This window comes from Carcharodon carcharias, chromosome 11 (assembly GCF_017639515.1).
Source record: "Carcharodon carcharias isolate sCarCar2 chromosome 11, sCarCar2.pri, whole genome shotgun sequence".
Lineage (NCBI taxonomy): Eukaryota > Metazoa > Chordata > Chondrichthyes > Lamniformes > Lamnidae > Carcharodon > Carcharodon carcharias.
The window spans coordinates 111659996-111680374 of record NC_054477.1 but is presented as its reverse complement, the minus strand read 5'-3'; the positions used below and the strand labels follow the sequence as shown (position 1 = coordinate 111680374).

The 20379-nt window shown below is 40.2% G+C and overlaps 1 protein-coding gene across 1 annotated transcript in view; it reads right to left on the bottom strand.

The window, feature by feature from the left end:
• LOC121283970 (ephrin-B2-like) overlaps window positions 1-20379 on the bottom strand; it is a 59624-nt gene that overhangs the window by 3500 nt on the left and 35745 nt on the right. The window contains exons 3-4 of the mRNA XM_041198819.1: window positions 8309-8401; window positions 6863-6961 (exon numbers count right to left, since the gene is read on the bottom strand). Of these exons, the coding sequence (XP_041054753.1) occupies window positions 6863-6961; window positions 8309-8401 (192 nt within the window). The remainder of the gene's footprint in view (window positions 1-6862; window positions 6962-8308; window positions 8402-20379) is intronic.

The following is a 20379-nucleotide window of genomic DNA, read 5'->3' as shown; positions in this document are numbered from 1 at the left end:
AGTCTCTGTGTTTCCAAATAATTACTGGTGGGATTTTAGGACAACCATTTTCATATTATTTGAATTAACCAATCAGTAATCTCTGTGTTGTGAGGCAGATATAGTGATTCCACGGTTAAGCAGGCTGCTGAAGAAGGAAGGTCTTGCAGAGACAATATATTATCGTTAAATAACTGCTAAATTAAGGCACAATGTATTTATTTCAACATACCAACTGACTTTGAACAGGCCATCAAAACAAAGAGACTTTAGTTTTCAATAAAAACAGAAGGCTTTGGCAAATGAGCTTATCTGTTGGTTATCCAAATACAAGCACTAGTGGTTAGCAATGAATATTTAAAATGACATATGTCATGTTATCCCTGGACCCTTTTATTAATAAATCTTCATCAATCAGTAGCAAAAAATGGAGCTGACAGCTTCACTTAAAACAGATGCAGGCTTGCCTGAGGCAGTATGGTAAGAGTAAGAAAATGTAAATCCTTAAGACAATTGTCCCTAGTCATACTGTCTGACTGGATGCAGCCCTTTTGCTGCTGGTGCTGAATGTATTAGTCATTCCATATGCTGATAAACAAGCCAGACTATTCATTCAGGAATGAAACTGTGTGTTTGAGCTTTTTTTCCCACTCAGAAGCCTTGTTGTATTCATCTAGCTTACAATTTCAAATCCGATTGACCATAAAATTAATTTACATGGCCATTTTTCCTTTGTGAATCAAAACTTTAAAACCAGCAACAATGCTCCATCTTTGTAAATCCACTTGTCTGGTAATCTTACTCCTCTGCCAGGTTGGACCTGCTCCTTCTCCACTTCAGCACAAATCTCTTTACAAACAAATATCTCCAAATCCCATCCTTTAGGTGTCCAGGTGTCATTAAATGGGTTGCGATGGTAGTCAGGTGACCTTCTCCCAGAACTTTACATCTGTTGCACTTCTCACTGGCTTCACTGAAATCAGGGAAGGTTCAGTGTGGTGAGCTGCAAGTTCCACAGTTTTTGTTTATTGCAAAAACTAGTTGAAGCCACTAACTGAAGAGAGCAGGATAGAATACAAAGACAATCTTCTGGATTTTAGAACATTTAAAGAATAAGGAAAGATTGAGGGAGAAAAGGGTCCCACAGGAAATGACTGGATTTCCTTGAGTATTGAAAATTGAGGAATGATCCAACCAAGTTGTTTTAAATTATAAAAGGATTCAACAGGATAGATATATGGTAGAGGAGTCCAGGACAAAGGGTAATAATCTTTAGATTAGAGCTGGACTATTCAGGAGTGAAATCAAGAAGCACGTCTTCACAAAAAGCATAGTTGCATAGTTGAAATCTGCAATTCTATTCCCCAAAAGACAGGTTGCCGGGTTAATTTCAGCCTTCAAATTCTGGGCAGTACAGAATAGTGATGACCAAAATAGTATTAATAAAATTGTCCTATCCAGGAGACAGGAAGAAAAAAAAATTGCTGGGCTGATAAAAATGGCTGCAGCTGATCACATGCTGGTTTCTGGAAGATTCTAAACTGTTCCATTGGACAAAGGCTACCTCATCATCCTGGGATGCGACTTGTATTATATAAACATTCCAGCCAAGCCAAAGGATTCATAGACGGTAAGTCTGCACCAGCTAGCTACAGACAAAGGTAGAGCTATTTGCGACTAGGGAAAAATTTTCCCCCTATTGGTGGTGGTGGTGGTGGTGGTGGTGGTGGTGTGGGGGTTGGGGGGGGGGGGGGGCAGGAAAGAGTGTGCCAGAACACCGCCATTTTACATGGGTGGATCAATAAGGCCCACCCAGCGTGACGTCTGCCAGGAAGCGCTGTGCACTTCCTGTGCAGGCTGGGGAGGGGGGGATTCCCTCAGCCGAGACTGCTGAGTGCTGCCTCAGGGAGATCGGCTCCAAATTAAAAATTGTTAAACAAATGATAGAAACATTTCCCTGACATGTCCCCTAATGTAACAGTGTCATATGAGTTGGGACATGTCCATAACTTTTATTGAAGCCTTTACTAAATATTTAAATACCCTCATGAAACCACATCCCACCCATGGTTGAGGTTTCATGCTTTTCTGAAGCCTGTCAGGGCTCCCGGCCTGCCTGCTAACCTTAAGGTTGGATGGGCAGGTCCATTAATGATGTTAATTACTTTTTCAATGGCCTCCCTAGGCCATTGACAGGTCAGCGGGCTCACAGCTGATTCGGCTGCGCCCTCGCTGACCTGAAAATGGAAATGTCGCGGGGTGACGTTGGGAGTTCCACCTGACATCCTCCCGCATCATTTTATGCATTGGCAAGCAGGCCCTGCCCCTGCTTGCCGACCAGAAGATCCTCCCCCTAATCTCCAATGTTGTGCCCCACCAGTACCTGCTCCAAAACACAATGGGTTTCAAGCAGGCACCTCATTAGCTGAATAGCTCGACCTGAAACCACCCTGTCACATGACCGGAACTTGCACTGTTTGAATTCCTTTAATTATACAGCTCTTGAATTTTATCTTCAGGTCCTGTTTGATGTAAGAAGAGAAGCGGGACTCCAGGCAAGCAGCCTGCCTCTGTCTACCATTTAACCATCCAAAAGGTAACAGCAGAAAGAGTTCTGTCCAGTCAAAGGCCTGGCCTTCAACTACACTGTGAACTACTGGAACATTGGAATGTCTGTATCTCTGTCTTCAAGACTAATTCATCTCTACATGCCTTCTTCCATCATGGAAGTCCTCACTTCTGGAAAGTAGGAACACCATGCAACACTTTTAGCCTGCTAAAAGAAGGAAAACGCCACTTGACTTTTCATTATGAACCCTGGACTCACGTGAAACCATAACCCTTTTATCATGGTCTTGCTCTGTACCTTATTCTTTCCCTTATCCTTCTTTTATTGTATGAGTGCAAAAAGGGGTAAAAGTTGCAAAACCCCTTTCCCGCGATTTGTGTGTGTGTAAAATAAACCAACCTTCCTAATTTATCTTAGTTCGAGTTGCTTTGCGGTTAATTAATAAACAATTGGATAACTCCAAAACTGAAGGGTTGGGAAAAATATACCACCAATTATAAATGGGGGGAAATCGAAAATCAAAAACATCTCTCTGTTTACGGGCAGGTAGTGAGAGGAGAAATCAGGGCGGCTTAAATTAATCCCCCCTCCAGTCTGAGGGACAGAGATGTTAGACAGATAACTTCTGGTAACTTATGGTGCGAAATAGTAATATTTCAATAAATAAACAGATTTACCACCAAATGAACCTAATAAAACCCTATGATGAAAGGTCATTGAACTGAAACGTTGGGGAGAATTTTCTCCCCTTTGGGTGGGCTGGTCGGGAGTGAGCACAGAGCCGATTGCTGCCCGCAATAGGCTACATGGCGCCATTTTACGTGGGCGGGCCAATTAAGGCCCACCCAGTGTGATGTGCGCCCTGTAACGCTCAGCACTACCTGTCCGGGCAGGGAGAGGAGGGAGAGGAGGGGCTTGCGCTCTTTCACACGTGTGCGAAAAAGCGCAGAAATCTCCCTGAGGCATGGAGTTGCCTCAAGGAGATTAACTTCAATATTAAAGTTGGAAAAAATAAAAATAATAAAATTATTCATACATGTCCCCTCATGTGGCAGTCACATGAGCTGGGACATATTTATGAATTTTCATAAAAACTTTTCTTTACTTTATAAAACCTGCATGAAACCTTATCCCGCCCGTGGATGAGGTTTCATGATAAATGCGAAGGCCACTTGGGCTCTTCGCCTGCCCACCAACCTTAAAGTTGGACACGCAGCTTTCTCAATAGGCTTAATTGGCTTTTAAATGGCCTAAACAGACCTTTGACAGTGCGGTGGATGCATAGCCGACTCCGGTGCACGCCCGCCGAACGAAAGATCGGGATGACACGCAGTGATGTCGGGACGCACACCAGACATCACCACGTGACATTTTATGCATCGGCGTGTGGGGCCTGCCCCTGCATGCCAAACAGAAAATGCTGGCCTCTCTTTCCATAGATGCTGCCAGACCTGCTGAATAACATTTTCTGCTTTTATTTCAGGTTCCCAGGATCTCTAGTATTACATTTTTGTATTTTTGAAGAACATTCAATGGTTCTTTTGGGTCAATAATTGGTGACTTCATACCATGAGGCTTCTCACATGGAGGCAGCACAGTTATTGATGTAACAGCAAAAGCTGCTACCAGTAGACAATTGCTTTGCTTGAATGATGCAATTTCCACACAAACTGATCTAATTTGCTGAGATAAAGGCCTGAGAAATGGAGTTCTGCTATACTGCCAAGGTGGAGTTACAAACTGAGACTCAGCCCTATATGTATTTGACCACTTTGTATCTACAATAAAAATAAAACAATTACATAGATACTAAATGTATCAACAATCTGCCTGGATTCTAGCCATTCACAAAATGTGGGGCGTTATTTTATTTAAAAGTTGATTTATTTACTGACACACTAACATAAAGGAAGCTCACGGGTCTGAAACATTGATTTAAATCCTTAAAATAATACACAGTTCCCTGTGGGGAGTCACAGCTTTGAGAAATTGTAATATATACTCATAGTCCTTCCTTTTGCTGCTCAAAGAATTGACAGCCAGAGACAGCAGCAAGAACTCTTCTGAAAAAATTCTACTTAGCAGGCCTGTAGCAGTCTCCCAAAGCTGAGGCAAAGCAATGCATGCTAATAGAGATGAAGAAATCAATCATGTTTACATTAAACTGATTCTTGTAAACTGCAGCTGAGTGCAAGCCTGACACACTGAGGAAGAAGAACAGGAAGAAATTAAAGGCTTTTCTCTTGAAGCACAGTACACAGGAGCTCTCATTATCTGTCAAACATCTGGAATTGTTCAAAACCTAAACTCCCTAGGAAGCAAATTAGAATATTACATTTTCTAATTTTAATCTAGGTATATCGCAAATAACATTGCTGTGCACTTTTCAGCAATGTGGAAAGGCAGAGAGAAAGTCTAAAAGGATTAGGAGTAAAGGAGTTTGTCACGAATAGGCAATAAGGAGGAAATAACAGTAGCAGACACAATTGACCCAAGTGCAGAAAACTGCACTAATTATGGCAGAGTTCTAGGTGCTGTGAATGCATCGCCCTTCTTCAGTTTATAATACACTGTAGCTATCTTGTGAAAGTGGTAAACTCCTGTTGCTTTTCATGGTCCTAGTTTACAATTGTTGAAGAAAAAATATTGAAAAAAGCTAAAGTTACTGCTGGTTTAATGCATATCACACATAACTAACAGATAGTTAATCTTATCCTTTAGATCTCTTGAATGTTTGGTAAAGTACTACCTCACTTCAATAAAGAATCTGGTGATTTTTAGTAAGGAGCTTTTTGGATTGACCACAAACAACCATCTAAAATAACTATACATCTGGGTTGTTGTCCCAGATAGTTGATGATGTAACAGACTTTGGAGAAACACAAGTTAATAAATGATAACCAATGCAGATTTGTTGAAGGCAAATTGTGACTGACAAACTTGATTGACGAAGGCAGTGCAGTTTATGTGTATATGCACTTTCAAAGGTGTTCTGTTAGCAAAATTGAAACCAGTGGACATGATGGCATGGATACAAAATTGGCTAAGTGACAGAAAGCAGAAAGTAGTCATGGCTGGTTGTTGCTCAGACTGGAGGGGAGCAAGCAGTCACATCCCCCATGGATCAATATTTTTTTTTTAAATATAATAGTGACCTCGATTTAGATATAGGGGAAATATTTTCAAAGACTATAGATAACAACAAAAATGTAGTAAACAATGATCAGGATAGTAACCAACTTCAGAAGAGCATAGTCAGGCTGGTGAATTGGGCAGAAGCATGACAGATGAATTTTAATGCAGGAAAGTAGGAAAAATGAGACATTTTACAAGAAAGAAGGGAAAGAGGTAGTAAGAAATATATGTTACAATTTTGCAGGAGTGCAGGAACAGAGACATCTGGGGGTTCACATACATAAATCTTTGCAGGTGGGAGGACAAGTTGAGAAATCTGTTGAGAAAACATGCAGACTCCTTGGCTTTATAAATAGAAGCAATGTGTACAAAAGTAAGGAAGTTATGCTAAACCTTCGTAAATCACAGGTTAAGCCTCAGTTGGAGTATTGTGTCAAATCCTGGACAGCACACTTTAAGAAGGAGGTCAAGGGCTTGGAAAGGGTGCAAAGGAGATTTGCCGGAATGATACCATGAGGGACTTCAGTTATCTGGAGAGACAGGAGAAACTATGATTGTTCTTCTTAAGAGCCAAGAGGGTTAAGGGGAGATTTAATAGGGTTGTTCAAAATTATGAGGGAATTTGATACAGTAGATAAGGAGAAACTGTTTCCACTCACAGGAGAGTCAGTAACCAGAGGACACAGATTTAAGAGCCAAAAGAACCAGAGAAGAGATGAGTTTTTCTCACGCAGCAGGTTATGATCTGAAATGCACTGCCCAATAGAATGGTGGAAGTAGATTCAATAGTAACTTTCAAAAGGTATTTGAGTATATACTTGAAATAGAAACATTTGCAAGCCTGTGGGGAAACAGCAGAGGAGTTTGGCTTTAGCTCTTTCAAAGATGATGGATTGTATAGGCCGGGTCTAAGTGCAAATGTCCCAATTGAACCACACTTCACATACATGCAAAATTGAGCCAAATTAAGTAGTGAACAGCTGTGGCTCATATAAAGATGCACTTAAGTCTCAAACAGGAGTAGTGCTCCTCAGAATCGCCAAAAAGGACTCCTGCCATTTGATCACTTGTGTTTAACTTGCACATGGCATGGGCCTTTCAGGCAGATGAAAGAAGTTCCAACACTCCAGCTCACAGGTGAGGTATCTTCCTTATAATCAGCTTCTACCAAATGGTTACCTTCACTCTCGGCCTTTTGGGTGGGCTTGGTTGTGATGCCATTCCGGTCTTTTTCAGGAGCTCTGGTTGGATTTTCTTTTCCTCCCATAGAATTTGCATCTAAAAAGTTTTTAAAAAGGTTGTTTCAGTTACAAACCGTAACGTTGAGATACCTTCATCAGTCAGACAAAGGGGAACATCCCTCAACACTGATGTTTTACTTCTCAAGCAACCCACATTAAGATACTGCAGGCTCCAGGCACCATGGAGTGAAATCTGTTTGCTTTTGGCTTTATTGGCTTAGTGCTTTGGAAGTCACTTTGATGAACAGTAATGCTCTTTTAAAAATCTTTATTTATAGCTTAGAGCTTAATCAAATGAACAGCAGAATTTCTATTTATAGCAAAGTGAGAGTGTATTTTCTGACCTGGTAAAATCTGAGGTGATGAGCAATTCATTGCAATGCACAGGTACTTTGGTATAACAACATGATTTAAAACTTTCACTTCTGCAGCAGCACTGTTCTGATTAGTTTATCATTATTTTAAGTTGTTTTTGTGTGCACACCCTTGAGGGAGAAGCAATGATCATTGTTTAAATTAGCCCTTTTCTATGTCTGACCTAAGCCTAATGACACTGCAGATACTAGGCAGTTTTAAATGCTGACCTCTCAAGTATCTGCAACAGCTATAGAGAGGCAGACTAATATCAGGCAAAGACTTTGTAGGTGATAATTCATTCGAATAGTGGACACTGACAGAATGCTAAATGGACACTACACTAACATAGAAAGTATATGATACAAGTTGTAAGGGAGATTTATAATGTCAACACACACTGTATTTAGAAACTGAAATTGTGTTAAGTGCAACAGGATTAATTTCCATTTACCATCAACTAATGATATTACAAGGAAGGAGTGATCTTAGTTAGTAACAGCTGCATTCAAAATATTTAAATAATAAGTCTTAGTGTCTAGCAAAATTTACTTCATATTAATGGCACAAAAATAAATGCAAGTCTGTATTGCATAATTTCTATTCTTTTAATTGAACACAAATTATTTTTTTCAAATCTTTAGGTAAAAGAAAAATGCAAAGTGTATTTTTTCAGAAATTAAAAACACAATAGTCTCAAATCGATGCCTTGGTTTCACTGGCCTTAAGGAAAAGTCAGAGACAAATTGTTTTAATTCATTTCACAGCGCAACTATTCATTAAAATTTAGAACAAGTTTTTAGATCACTCCTAATCCTTTTATATAACAGACTGATTCAGAAACTCCAGTAAAGTTACAGGACAATAATTAGGCATTGGGTACTCTTGACTTCTGCCACCTGCAGATTTTTACAGTAATGAAGATACTGCGTTCTGCCTCTTATTGTTACAATAATTATGAACAGTTTATAGCTAAGTGGAGAAAAGAGATGATTGCTCTTGTCTTTGGGAAAGATGAGATGGCTCTTACCTTGTCCAACTTTCATTATAAGCTTCATGGCTTTTGTCTGGCATACACCACCTTCTCGGTTTTCCAGCCCTTCCAAAGTACCATTTGATGTTGCTGGGAAAATGAGAAAAAAAGTATAATCATCAAGATTCAATCCAATATCGTCTGTAGAAAATCAACATTATCTGACCAAAGTCACTATTAGAGTTTACATATTAGTTACATCCACAAACCTGAATATTACAACATTTTATTCAATACCTCCACTTCCTGCCCCTCCCCCATTCACTTAAGGCAACATGGTAATCCATCAGCTATCGAAACCTAATCTTCTAAAAGACAGTTAAGAATAGGCTTGTAATGTGGCACCACAGCAACAGATTTGGAGAATTGTGGATACATATAGCTTTTAGATGGAAAAATCAATAACATGAAGCAATTTTATGTGTAAATCATGCCCGTCAATGTTGGAAGTGGCTTTTATGACCTATTAGACTAAAACACCAAGGACATCACTGTTAAATCAGCACCCAAATATCTTCTAGCAAGCACAGGGCCCTGGAATTGCTAATAAAGATGTTAACTCTGTCACTCCACCTGGTCATTTGATTACAGGTGTACATCTACAATAGCTTGGCAGGTGAAACCAAGCTATGAAACTAATTCCAGAGACTATTAGCTCTTTGAAAAGCATTCAGATACCAAAGTAAATCTTTATTACAATGTGATCAGTTCAGTACGTTGATCATTAAAAATGCTAATAAATCAACCTATTTACGGGCCTGGGAAAAAGTGTGGCTGTCCAGACAGGATCAGGCTTTAGTTTACTATCCAGATACTTTTGAAAACAGCAACAAGACCGGAACAAATGCCACAAAGCCTGAATAACGAGTATAAAACAGTACAAAAAGTATTAGCTGCCTGTAGTAAACTTCTCTCACTAGTTTTTTTAAAAGCAGCACAAGAATTTGGCTTTCACTTTGTTTTCCACTTATTCATTTTTTCCAAGCAAGCTATTTTAATAAGATAGCAGAAAGAACTTGCATGTGTATAGCATTTTTCACAACCTCAATTTCCAAAGCACTTTGCAGCCATGGAAGTAATTTTGAAATGAAGCCACTGTTGTAATGTAGGAAATGTAGTAGCCAATTTGTGCACAGCAAGCTCCCACAAACAGCAAGTAAATAATCAAATCATTTTTTTTATAGTGGTATTGGTCCAGATATGTGTTGGCCAAGGCACTGGGGAGAATGCCCCTTCAGATAGTGTTGCAGGATCTTTCAAGTTTACCTAGCGGGCAAATGGAACCTTGGTTTAAAATATTTTTATTGGCAATGATTATTGAAGATACCATTGAGACTGCAGTGGAGGGAAGGGTACCTGACAATGTGCCGTTGCTGAATTAATGCATGCTGTTGAAATTACTTACAAACTTTCTGAACACCCTTGGTTAATATATGTATCTATTTAAATTAATTAATTTCCCTTTCATTACAATAAGTCCAAGGCACCATGTCGGAACTGCTCACTGTTCATTTTTTAAATTGTATTTTTCATTTGAAGTAGAATTCTTTTTATTTGGATTATGAGGGAAGATTTAATTCCTCTTTGAGCGCACTTGCCTGGATACACCCAAATAATGCCTTCAAGGACTTTATTAAAACACTCTTCATTCAATAAATACATAAAAATGAAATAGCAGAAGTCAGCAACATGGCTCTTCAAGCCTGCTCCGCCATTCAACAAAATCATGGCTAATGTATCTCAACTTCATCGTCCTGTACTATCTCCATATCCCTTGATTCCTGTAGTATCCAAAAATGTATCTATCTCTGACTTGAATACATTCAATGACTGAGCATCCATAGCTCTCTGGGCTAGAGAATTTGAAAGAACAACAATCCTTTGAGTGAAGAAAATTCTCCTCAACTCAGTCCCAAATGGTCGACCCTTTATTTTGAGACTGTGACCCCATGTTTTAAATTCTCCAGCCAGGGGAAACATACTTCCAACATTTAACCTGTCAAGCGCATTAAGAATTTTACATGTTTCAATGAGAGTGTCACTCTTTCTTCTAAACACCAGAGAATATAGGCAACATGGAGAATATGGGCTATGGCCTAGAAATTCTCTTTGACGGCTTAGCCCACTTCAATAACATGCCGTTATTTTAATGTGGGTATTAGCCAATTTACAAGTGGACAAACAAATGTCACAAATTAGTTAAGGGTTCATCTGTGAACATTGTCTACAGTTGTCAAGTTGAGTGTGCGTGAGTGTAGCTAGCTGAAGCTTTATAATTAGACCAGACTCAGTTCTCTAAGAAAATAATGATAAGAGGTGTAGAGGCACGATACTAATTCCCAAATGTAGATCCAAGCAATGCAGACCATGGGGAAACTACAGGTTAAAGGCAGCATTAAAAGAAGTTTAACATGGAGGTAATGAGGCTGGTATTGCAGATTGAACTGGGTAAATTCTTAACCAAGGCCAGTTGTGATAGGTTGGCGAACGAAGTGAGCTACTAAAGGGCACCCGCAAACATATGACCAGGAGAAGCTCAATGAAGAAGTAACAATGAAAACTTATGCTTTTCCCATAGGCTGAGACAAAGGGAGCCCTCATAACAGTGCAGAAGAATGCAAAGGCCACCAATTATGACAGATCACCTTGCAGCTTGATGCAGAGCTAATTAACAATAGCATATAAAAATGAAAGAACACAATTGAAAGCAGCTGCAGTGGTTAATTATTTTATGTTGGGCATTGATGTATCCTTCACATGGCTACTACTTTTTTTACATATACTGACCATCAAATTATTTTGGAATACCTGCATGAAAACACTTAACAGGTCTGACTGAAATTGCTCTTAATGCAGGCATTCGTCAGGTTAATTTGAGACCACCTCCACCAAATTTCAGACAAATGCATTTAAATGCTTGTAGGTTTTTACCACACAAGTTAATTTCAGGGCCATAGTTTTAATTCTCTCCCCATCATCATCCATATCCCACCCCCAACCCTCCTCTTTAATCTAGCCAGTCCCACCTCCCTTCATCCTAGCTGGTGTCACAGACACAATCTGAAGCCTGTGTCTTAATCAGTTACCATGTATTGGATGTGAAATGGGATCGGGCAGAAAAACACAACTGTGGATTGCAGAGTCTGCCAGTATGCCAAGTGACCACCTTGGCAAGATTGCTTGATTGCAATCTATTCAAAATGTATGAAAGAATTATTGGTAGAAAGTGCCATATGATTTGGCACGTTTTGAGGTCAAGTAACAAAGAAATGAACAATTCTACTTTCAACAATCTCATAGGATCCTTGAAGTTTGCTTTAGATGATGTCTAGTTTCTTAATTCATTTTCTTCATGAATTTTTTAAGATGGGAGAGGGAAATCTGTTATGAATTCAAAACTCATGTTGGACAAAGAATAAAAAGGCTGTTGGCTGGAGGTAATCTGACAGTCCTAGCTGGAGCCACATCACAACCCAATCCACATAATTAATCTGACAATTAGCCAAGGATGCTTGAAGAAATTATTTGAAAAATTCATAGGGGCTGTCAAGCTATCACCTCACACCTCCAGCTGCACGAGGTCAAGCTGTAAGCAAAGCTTCACAGTGCAAAGCTGCACTTTACATTCACTGAAAGAGACAAATCAGCTGGTGATGCTCAGGATACCAGAGCCTCATGTCATTAGTACCTGTTGAAAGCTATGTGTGTAAGTCAAACACAAGAGCAAGTGCAAAGTATTCCCGACAGACTGCAGCTGTAAGAGGCTGATCACTAAGCAAACATCAGCTGCATCACCCTCCACCTCTGTCTTTTTGAAGTTTTGTTTCTCAACTTGAGAATACCTTTCAACTGCAAACTGCCTCCTAGGTCAACTGTTTAACACATCATGTTGTTTGAAAAGAGCCTTGAAAACAAAGACTGTAAATTAACCCTCTGTGGCTTGGCTTCTAGGCCTCAACGAGTCCATATCACATTCTATTTTACAAGGTAAAATGTGACACTGGAGTGACTTGAAAAAATTTGTTAGCTTCTCAAGGTGAATCCATATTACACAGTCCAGGAAGCAGCACTACATCTTCTTGCAGTCAAAATAAACCGAAACTAGGATTTGATTGTAAGTCCTGGAACTGTTTAATTCCGTGAATGCCTTGTGTAGGGTGGGAAACTTGAGCTCCATCCATCAGCTGTAAATGACAACTGAATGCCCCTTGCAATAATAATAAAATCACAAAATAATGTCTCATTATTTCTGCAAAACAGTGTTCAAAAAAAAGCTGGATGGAAGATTTTCAGGTTGAGAGCTTTGCCTATTCATCCAGCTAAATCTCAATAGCTTGTTATGAGGAAAGTGATGCTGAGGAGCTAGAAATGCTATATTTGCAGTGCAGGTTACTGCCTACTCCATGTTTTTAATCAATATATCAAAATCTGACTGTTATTTTGGTCGAAAAAATATTGAATGACAATAGCTTGCAACACTGATTGAAGATAATCTGACAGTCAATAGATCAAGCACACAACAGCATTTTTTCTGAGTCATGACAGTATTAAAACCAACACAATCTATTGGACTAATGCACTGCTGCAAGGGTTGCTGAAGTAACTTAAACTGAAAACAGCTATATTTCATTTTTGCCAGTGTGTGCTACATTTCACTTTATATCCCCGTGATGGTGGTGCTCATCTGCACAAGAACCTAATAACAACAAAGTGGTTTGAAGGAAAGGAATGGAAATTTTCATTCAGTCTGGGGAAGATGGGGTTGGGGTAGAATGATTTGCATCACAATTCCAAGGAGAACAATGTCACCACTGGCTTCATAATGTTTATCTGGCTGTGGCACCTGTCAAAGATAACAAGGACTATAGCCACTGTTACAAGGTTCTCATCAAAATTGTGCACAATTTTAAAATAGGTTAACAATAATGAATCAATGAGCTGAAGCTGAATGCACTTACACAAGTGCCACTTCTGGATTTAATATTTTCCCAATGCCCAACGGAAGGGAAGTAATATTACATTTTAATATGTCTTCATTTGATCATTATACTGCTGCTTCTCCAGGGACTGACTGTACTTCATTGAGAGCATGGGCCTTAGCCATCTTTGGTCTATCAGGTCAGTCACATTGCTTTGTTCTAATCACATGGTGAATTAAGTTGTTGGAGTTGTGACTATACCAGTGATCAGAGGAGCTTGAAGAGGAACAACAGATTCAGCCATGCTCCTTTCTCCAATAACCCATCAAAGCAACTAATGTGTTAGCTTTTTCTGCTCAACTCAGATTAGCCATGTATTCCACCCGCTGCTGACAGTTGACACAAAATGCAGCCTTAAAACATGCCTCTATTTCCTCACAACTTACAGGTGCACTTTGTGAATACAGCATGGGCCCTGCCAATTATAAGAGGCCAGAACGCAAATATTTTAAAAGCGTTTTAGAAGGAACTGGCTGGAATGCAGCAAAGAGGTTCTCACTCTCCCCTAAAAATAATCACAGGAGAACGGATGCTTTCTTTCAAAAGTAATGAGTAGCTCGAGCCAGTTCACGCTATTCATGGCAGGCAAATTAAAAGCAGGGGAGAGGAAGAGAAAATTCAATGGAAATAGTTTGCATTACAAAAGGCTTATTTTTTTTTAACAAAATTAAATTTGAACGTGTCTAGCTGTAGAGTCAGCCTGTAGCTTTTTTTTTCTATTTTTAACTCTCATTTTCTCAAATCAATTCTCCGATGACATCCATGTGGAACTGAGTTGAGAGAATCTGTGTAACTTTGACACCGCTCCAGAAAGATGAATACATAGTACTGACATTCAAAAAAAAATCTCAACTGCTCATTGGCCAGCAGAAACCAGCGTTCGATCAATTATCTCCATACAGTATTATGGAGCACAAGTGATTAGCCTTTAAAAGAAAATCCACTGCACAATTACACAGCACATAGATTAGCTGGTTGAAGTCAACCTAAGATGTCTGTTGTGACTCAGTTAGTAGCACTCTTACCTTGGAGCCATGAAGGTTAGTTATGGGTTCCAGTCCCACTCCAGAGAATTTAACAATATCTATGCTGGCCCTCCAGCACTGAAGGAATGCTGCACAGACAAATGTGCTCTCCTTCAATGATTAAACTGAGGCCCCATCTGTTCTCTCAGGTGGATAAAAAAAGATCCAATAGTTTTCTTTTGAAGAAGAGCTCTGAAGTTCTTACTGGTATCTTGCCCAACATTTAGTCCTCAACCAACAGATTATGTGGACATCATCTCATTGCTGTTTTTGGAACATTGCTGTGTGCAATTTGGCTGTCATTTCCTATATTACAACAGTGACGTCACTTCAAAATAAGTATTTCATTAGCTGTAATGTCCTTTAGAATGTCCTGGTATCATGAAAAGCACTGTATTAATGCAAGCCCTTTCGACCTCTCACATATTTCCTCCCCTCCCCTCCACTCCCCAGCTGCTTCATGGTTCAAGCGTATGGCAGGATTCCTTTCTACCTTGGAAAATGCATTGAATGTTGGACATTGGATTAGCTGGAACACCGCTTCAGCTGTTAACCAATTACAACTGAACCTAATGGGTCTTTTTTGGAATTATTAATGTGGAGTTATCCAGTTGGATTTAACCCCAGGTGGTGTTGCTTCAGATCCTAACAGATATCAATTCAAACTAGTGTATCAACTAATTGAACTGATCTTTATTGGCTGTACAACCTTCCTTTGGTCGCAAATGTACAAGCATCACATTATACGTTAAAACATTTTTAAAATCAATAAACTGCACATCATTGTGTATACTGACTGCCAAATTGAGAACAGACTGAATTTTGGCCTTCAGCTTTACTTTCCTACAGTCCCATCGATTCTTGATTTGGCAAAGCATTACACATGCGTGGCTATGATTTCTTGAACTTCTGAACAAGACCCAGAGGCTATTTTGTACTGTTGGCTCTTCTGATGAAATAACAGTAGCAGAGCCAGAACAGTAGAATACCAGTTTAGATGTTCTTATGTCTGCCATTGTTAAGAGCAATTCAATTTTCAGCACTTCATCAAACACCCTTGACTGGGACACTAGGGGTAGAATTTTCTGGCCCCACCCACCACTGGGATCTTCTTGCTTTGCTGAAAGTCAATGGGCTTTTGTCTGTCCCACCACAACCCCCCTGCCGTGCAGGACAACATGAAAATACTGTGTTCCACCCTACCTTCTCAGAATCTGGAACCATACTGGAAGCTGGCACAGGCTATCTTTCCTCTTAGTAACAAGCCCAGTGCTTAGAACACAAAACATCTGTGGTGTCACTAGATTTTCACTGTGCCGGAATGACACAGGAGCCCTTTAAAAATGGCAGCGGGGAGACAATTCCAGGGTTCCCGATCCCACTTCCAGGGTTTTCAATTTTCAGGAGTGCCTTTTAAGGGTGCAGGCTAGTTTGGGTTGCAAGCACTTACCCTACACTCCTGACCTAGCTGACTCCATTGCGGACATTGGCAAGTCCTGGTCTTGCGCAATTTTCACGAAGTTGGGCTAGCTTTTCATAGAGTTATGGTTCATGGCACCTTAAAAGGTATCATGAACCATAGTTTGCGTGTAAGTTCAAAGGTCCTCCTTATGCCCCCCATGGCAAAGTGTGCCCCCCCTCCCAAGCCACCCCTATGGCCCCTCAAACCCTCCCATGCAAGTTATGGCACTTCCAAGCCCATTCACCCACTACATCCTCTATAGAACCATTGAATCATATAGTTAGTGACAGTAGCATGTTTTTTAAAATACTTTGAAACAACCACCAGTCATTCACTGATAACTTTCTACTTTCTTAGCTACAATGCAATAACTGTCAATTGTCCAGACCCTTTAAAGTGTCAATATCAGAAACTACAAGCACTTGTCGCCTCTTTATCTTGTGTAAATAAACATTATGAAATTGAAGGCATAGATGAGAGAGCCACAGCTGTCAATCAAGCAATGTTTTCTCTGGGGATCAGGTGTTTCAGTACTCTAATGGGTGTCTGGACTCAGTTAAGAACGCAATGAGGCTTGGCTGAAATGGGCAATAAATGCTAAACCAACCTCTTTTTACACATCCCTAATTCCCCTTGTTTTAGAGGGCATTTAAGAGTCAACCGGATTGTTGTGGGTCTGGAGTCACATGTAGGTCAGATCAGGTAAGGACGGCAGATTTCCTTCCCTAAAGGACATTTCTGAACCAGGTGAGTATTTACAACAATCGGCAATGGTTTCATGGTCATCATCGGACTTGTAATTCCAGATTTTTCTTATTGAATTCAAATTCCACCATCTGCCATGGTGGGATTCAAACTCAGGTCCCCAGAGAATTACCCTGGGTCTCTAGGTTACCAGTCCAGTGATAATATCATTGCACCACCACCTTTCCCTCCGTACAGTGCATAATGAGTGAATGGGCATGGAAGTACCATAGCTTGCACATTGGGCCATATTGGATGGGTGGAGGGCATGAGGTGGCATGGGTGGGACATGTGAAGTGTGTGGGGAGTGATGAGGTGTCATGCATGAGGGCTGGAGAGCTTTTCTGTTTCGATTTTAACTGGGAAAAAGTCCCACAGCACTGAGCGCCTTTTGAAAAGCCTGCCTCCACACCCGACAGCCCGTGGCTGCCTCTGAACTTTTTCCCGTCAGGTGGCCCGATTGCAGCCGCACCACCCCAGCAACCTCCAGCCCCGCCCCCCACCCAGTCCCTGGCCACAAAGAAAATCCTGTCTTGTGGGCAATTTTTCCAAGGTGAGTGGGCTGAGCTCAGAATTTTCCTGAATCCAAATATTCACCCCAAGGATGAAAATCCAGCCTATAGAGTCACATTCAAAGCTGCTCCTATGCTGGTATGGAAATGGAATAAAGCAATGAGATACTCTAAAAAAATAATACTGGACCACTCTCAGTTAATAAAAGAACAAATCTGTAACTAATTATTAGTTAGAGAGCAGCCCAAAAGGACAAAAATCACACTATTCGCTTACTCACCCAGGAAAATCTAGAAACAGGAAAGCTCATCCCTTGTTCAAATTTCTATACTTAGTAGTTAGCATTCTATCAATCATTAGTCCTGTACATAAGTCAACCTCAAGACACAGATCAGCGGTTGATGGGCTTTTAAATTTATCAAATTGACTTATGGATCACAGATCAAATGTGGCTTTGGTCGAACGACATTTATTTATCTAACATCAGCGGCTCATGACATCTCAAGGACAATACTCCAGCTTTTTAAACACACAAAAGATGGAAATAAATCAAATGTAACATTTAAGCTTGCTGCAACAAGGAGCAGGAAGGACAAGGGCTCCTCCCCCAAAAATCACTCCTTTGTAAAGCAGGCTGTGGAAAAAGGCCCCATTGAACTGCACCACTTGTAATCCCTTTTCACTTTTCCCTGATGAATAAAAGAAAACACGTTTCTTTTTTCTTTGTACGTTCCACAAAATGCACTTCTGTTTGGTCTGAGATGAAGTAAAAATAATTTTATAGGGACCGGGACTAGATGTGGAGTAACTGGATTACATGCTACTGATGAATTGCTGAATAGAACACATTGCTGAAGAATGCTAAAGGAATCTCAGCTCTGTTGGCGGCAAAAGGACCAGATTTCCATTCTCTATATCTTCAAGACTGTGGAAGACACAAATGAAGGCCCGTTCTAGTTTAATGCTTTCTGCTAATTAGCCATGCACCTAATAAAATATTGACTAGCATTGGATTTAATGTTTTTTCACAGCCAAATTAATTATGATACATTCAAGTGTCAGCAATACTATTTATGTGCTTCCTTGAGTTATGACACTTATTAACTGTCACAAAATGCATTGGCATTGATCCACTATTGTGCCTTTTAAAAAATTTTTATATATTCTCTAAACACGGAATAAGAACATTGTCAGAATGCAGTTGTATCTCAAAAGGGGGACTGTATCAACATCTTCATTAGATAGGAAAAAACTTCTGCCGGTAAAATAAAAATGAACAAGAAAGCCAAAAAGATGGAAGATTTTCCAGTATGTTTCGTTATATTAGGAGACACCACACTGCCTTTAACACAGTGGGTCGCTTGACGGGGGTAACTTGATTTGTCTAGCTAACAGGAAAGGTCAGTGCCATGTCAAGTTTTATGCAGTCGTCTTTCTCCATCTGGGAGATTTCCCTTTACTGTTAAACAAAAGCATGGTGGGTGCCTATGAATATTCCTAATGCTGGCAGGTTTTTTTTAATCAGCTCACAAAGACTAACCTTCTACTGGTAAGCATGAGAATATAGTATTCACCTCCCCCACCCCCTTCATCAATAAGGCCACTTATCTGAAATGGAAGCAACAAGCTCCGCAGTAATTGTCTCACATTATGCCCAGGTCCTTCAAGGACGACAAGGAATTCTTTAAACTCGAGTGTCTCGATTTAATGAGCACAGATTCTAGGGGCTATGATTGTCTTCCAAAATGCAAGCTTCAAACGTTGCCCGTGGCAAAGAGAAAGTGTGTGAGAAGGACACTTCCCATGCCTGTTACAACACCCTGTAGCTCTCAGGAAGGATCAAATGCTAGCAGCAGTTACAAACTGAGAGTATTTTCACTGTGGCAAAAGAGTTTGGACTTTTGAAATTAAAAGGTAATGGTGCTTATCAGCTCAAAAGTATTGTTTTGTTTCTTCTTTTGTTTTTTGTTGGTTTACAAACAGCACTGCCCTCCTCAGCAGAGACAAGCAGCCCAGGAAACCAATCTTTTATAAACATAGTGAGTACACTGCATAAAGTAATAGTCACAAAAAAGGTACAGGTAGTATTTTGCCATTTCTACATCATCACTTCAAAATGTAAATTAACGCAAAATCAAAATTAATCCTGATAATGCCCTCATCCCAAATTATATGGACAGGGTAATTTGCATACAGGGCAGGCACCTGTACCTTTGCAGTGTTCCCTGGGAGTCTGTTCAGCAGGGGCAAAGAAATTTTGAAATGGTGTCCTGATGGAGAAGGATGGCAGAAGATATTTCAATTTGCTTTCCTCTACAGTGAAAGCAAAGGCATTGGAGGAGGCCTGTGGTATGGTAATTGTATTGAGCCCAAGTGCTTACTGTTGGCTGTATGCAGTGGAGTCCATGGGTTGTTTGGGCTGCAACCGGTATCCTGCCAACGTCTGTGTGCGCGCGTGTGTGGTAGCCAGTGGGGGGATCTATTTGACATCCCTTCCAAACCTAAATTTTGCAATATGGTCAGAAAGGGTTGGAAATGGGATTCATCTCCAATTCCTTGCCCAACACAGGTGGCACTATTTCTGTGCCCAAAAGGAGCCAGAATTTCTAGGTTCTTGTTCTTTAGATGATACAGCCTAACTTGTCTTGGCTGATGGCTAAACAGGAAAAAGATGCAGTTGTACATTTAAGATGTGCTCCTTCAAATGTTACAATTAGTTTTTTTAGGCTATAAATGAACAAGATACAATAATCGTTCCTTTCACACAATGGGTATGATTTGAATTCCACTTTAGATTCTTATCAGCAGTCGGTTGATGTAATTTTCACCCCAGATATTTACATTTCTTCTCTTCATCTTAGCCTTAGTCAGAAATGCCTCCCATTCACAGCTGCCACCCAGCATTTCGGTTGAATTCAGTGGGTTCTCAATTTGGCTGCTAACTGAAATGCTTCACAGAAATAGCCACATTTGAGGAGAGGAAGAGCTGGCAGTGATCATTTGTCCTGCTTCAACCACACCTCCTGCTGGCTGACTGCAGACAGCATTAGGATGGGAAATACAGGATTCCATGGCCTAAGCTGCTCCACATTATCAGTGGGGGAGGTGGATTCATGAGGGCAGATGCCAACAGCCATCAAAATGTAAGCAAAGCACTGCGGTTAAATGCACAAGCAGGCACATTCTAAGTGTGCGATTCTAATTATTGTACAAGTAATTTACTCAATAGCACATGTGTCGATTGAAAAGAGTATTGCATTCTCCATCACTGTCATCTTTAACTCATGTAACATTGTAACAGGAATCCATTAGAATGTGACAGTGTTGATGTGAAGTTGGTCATTA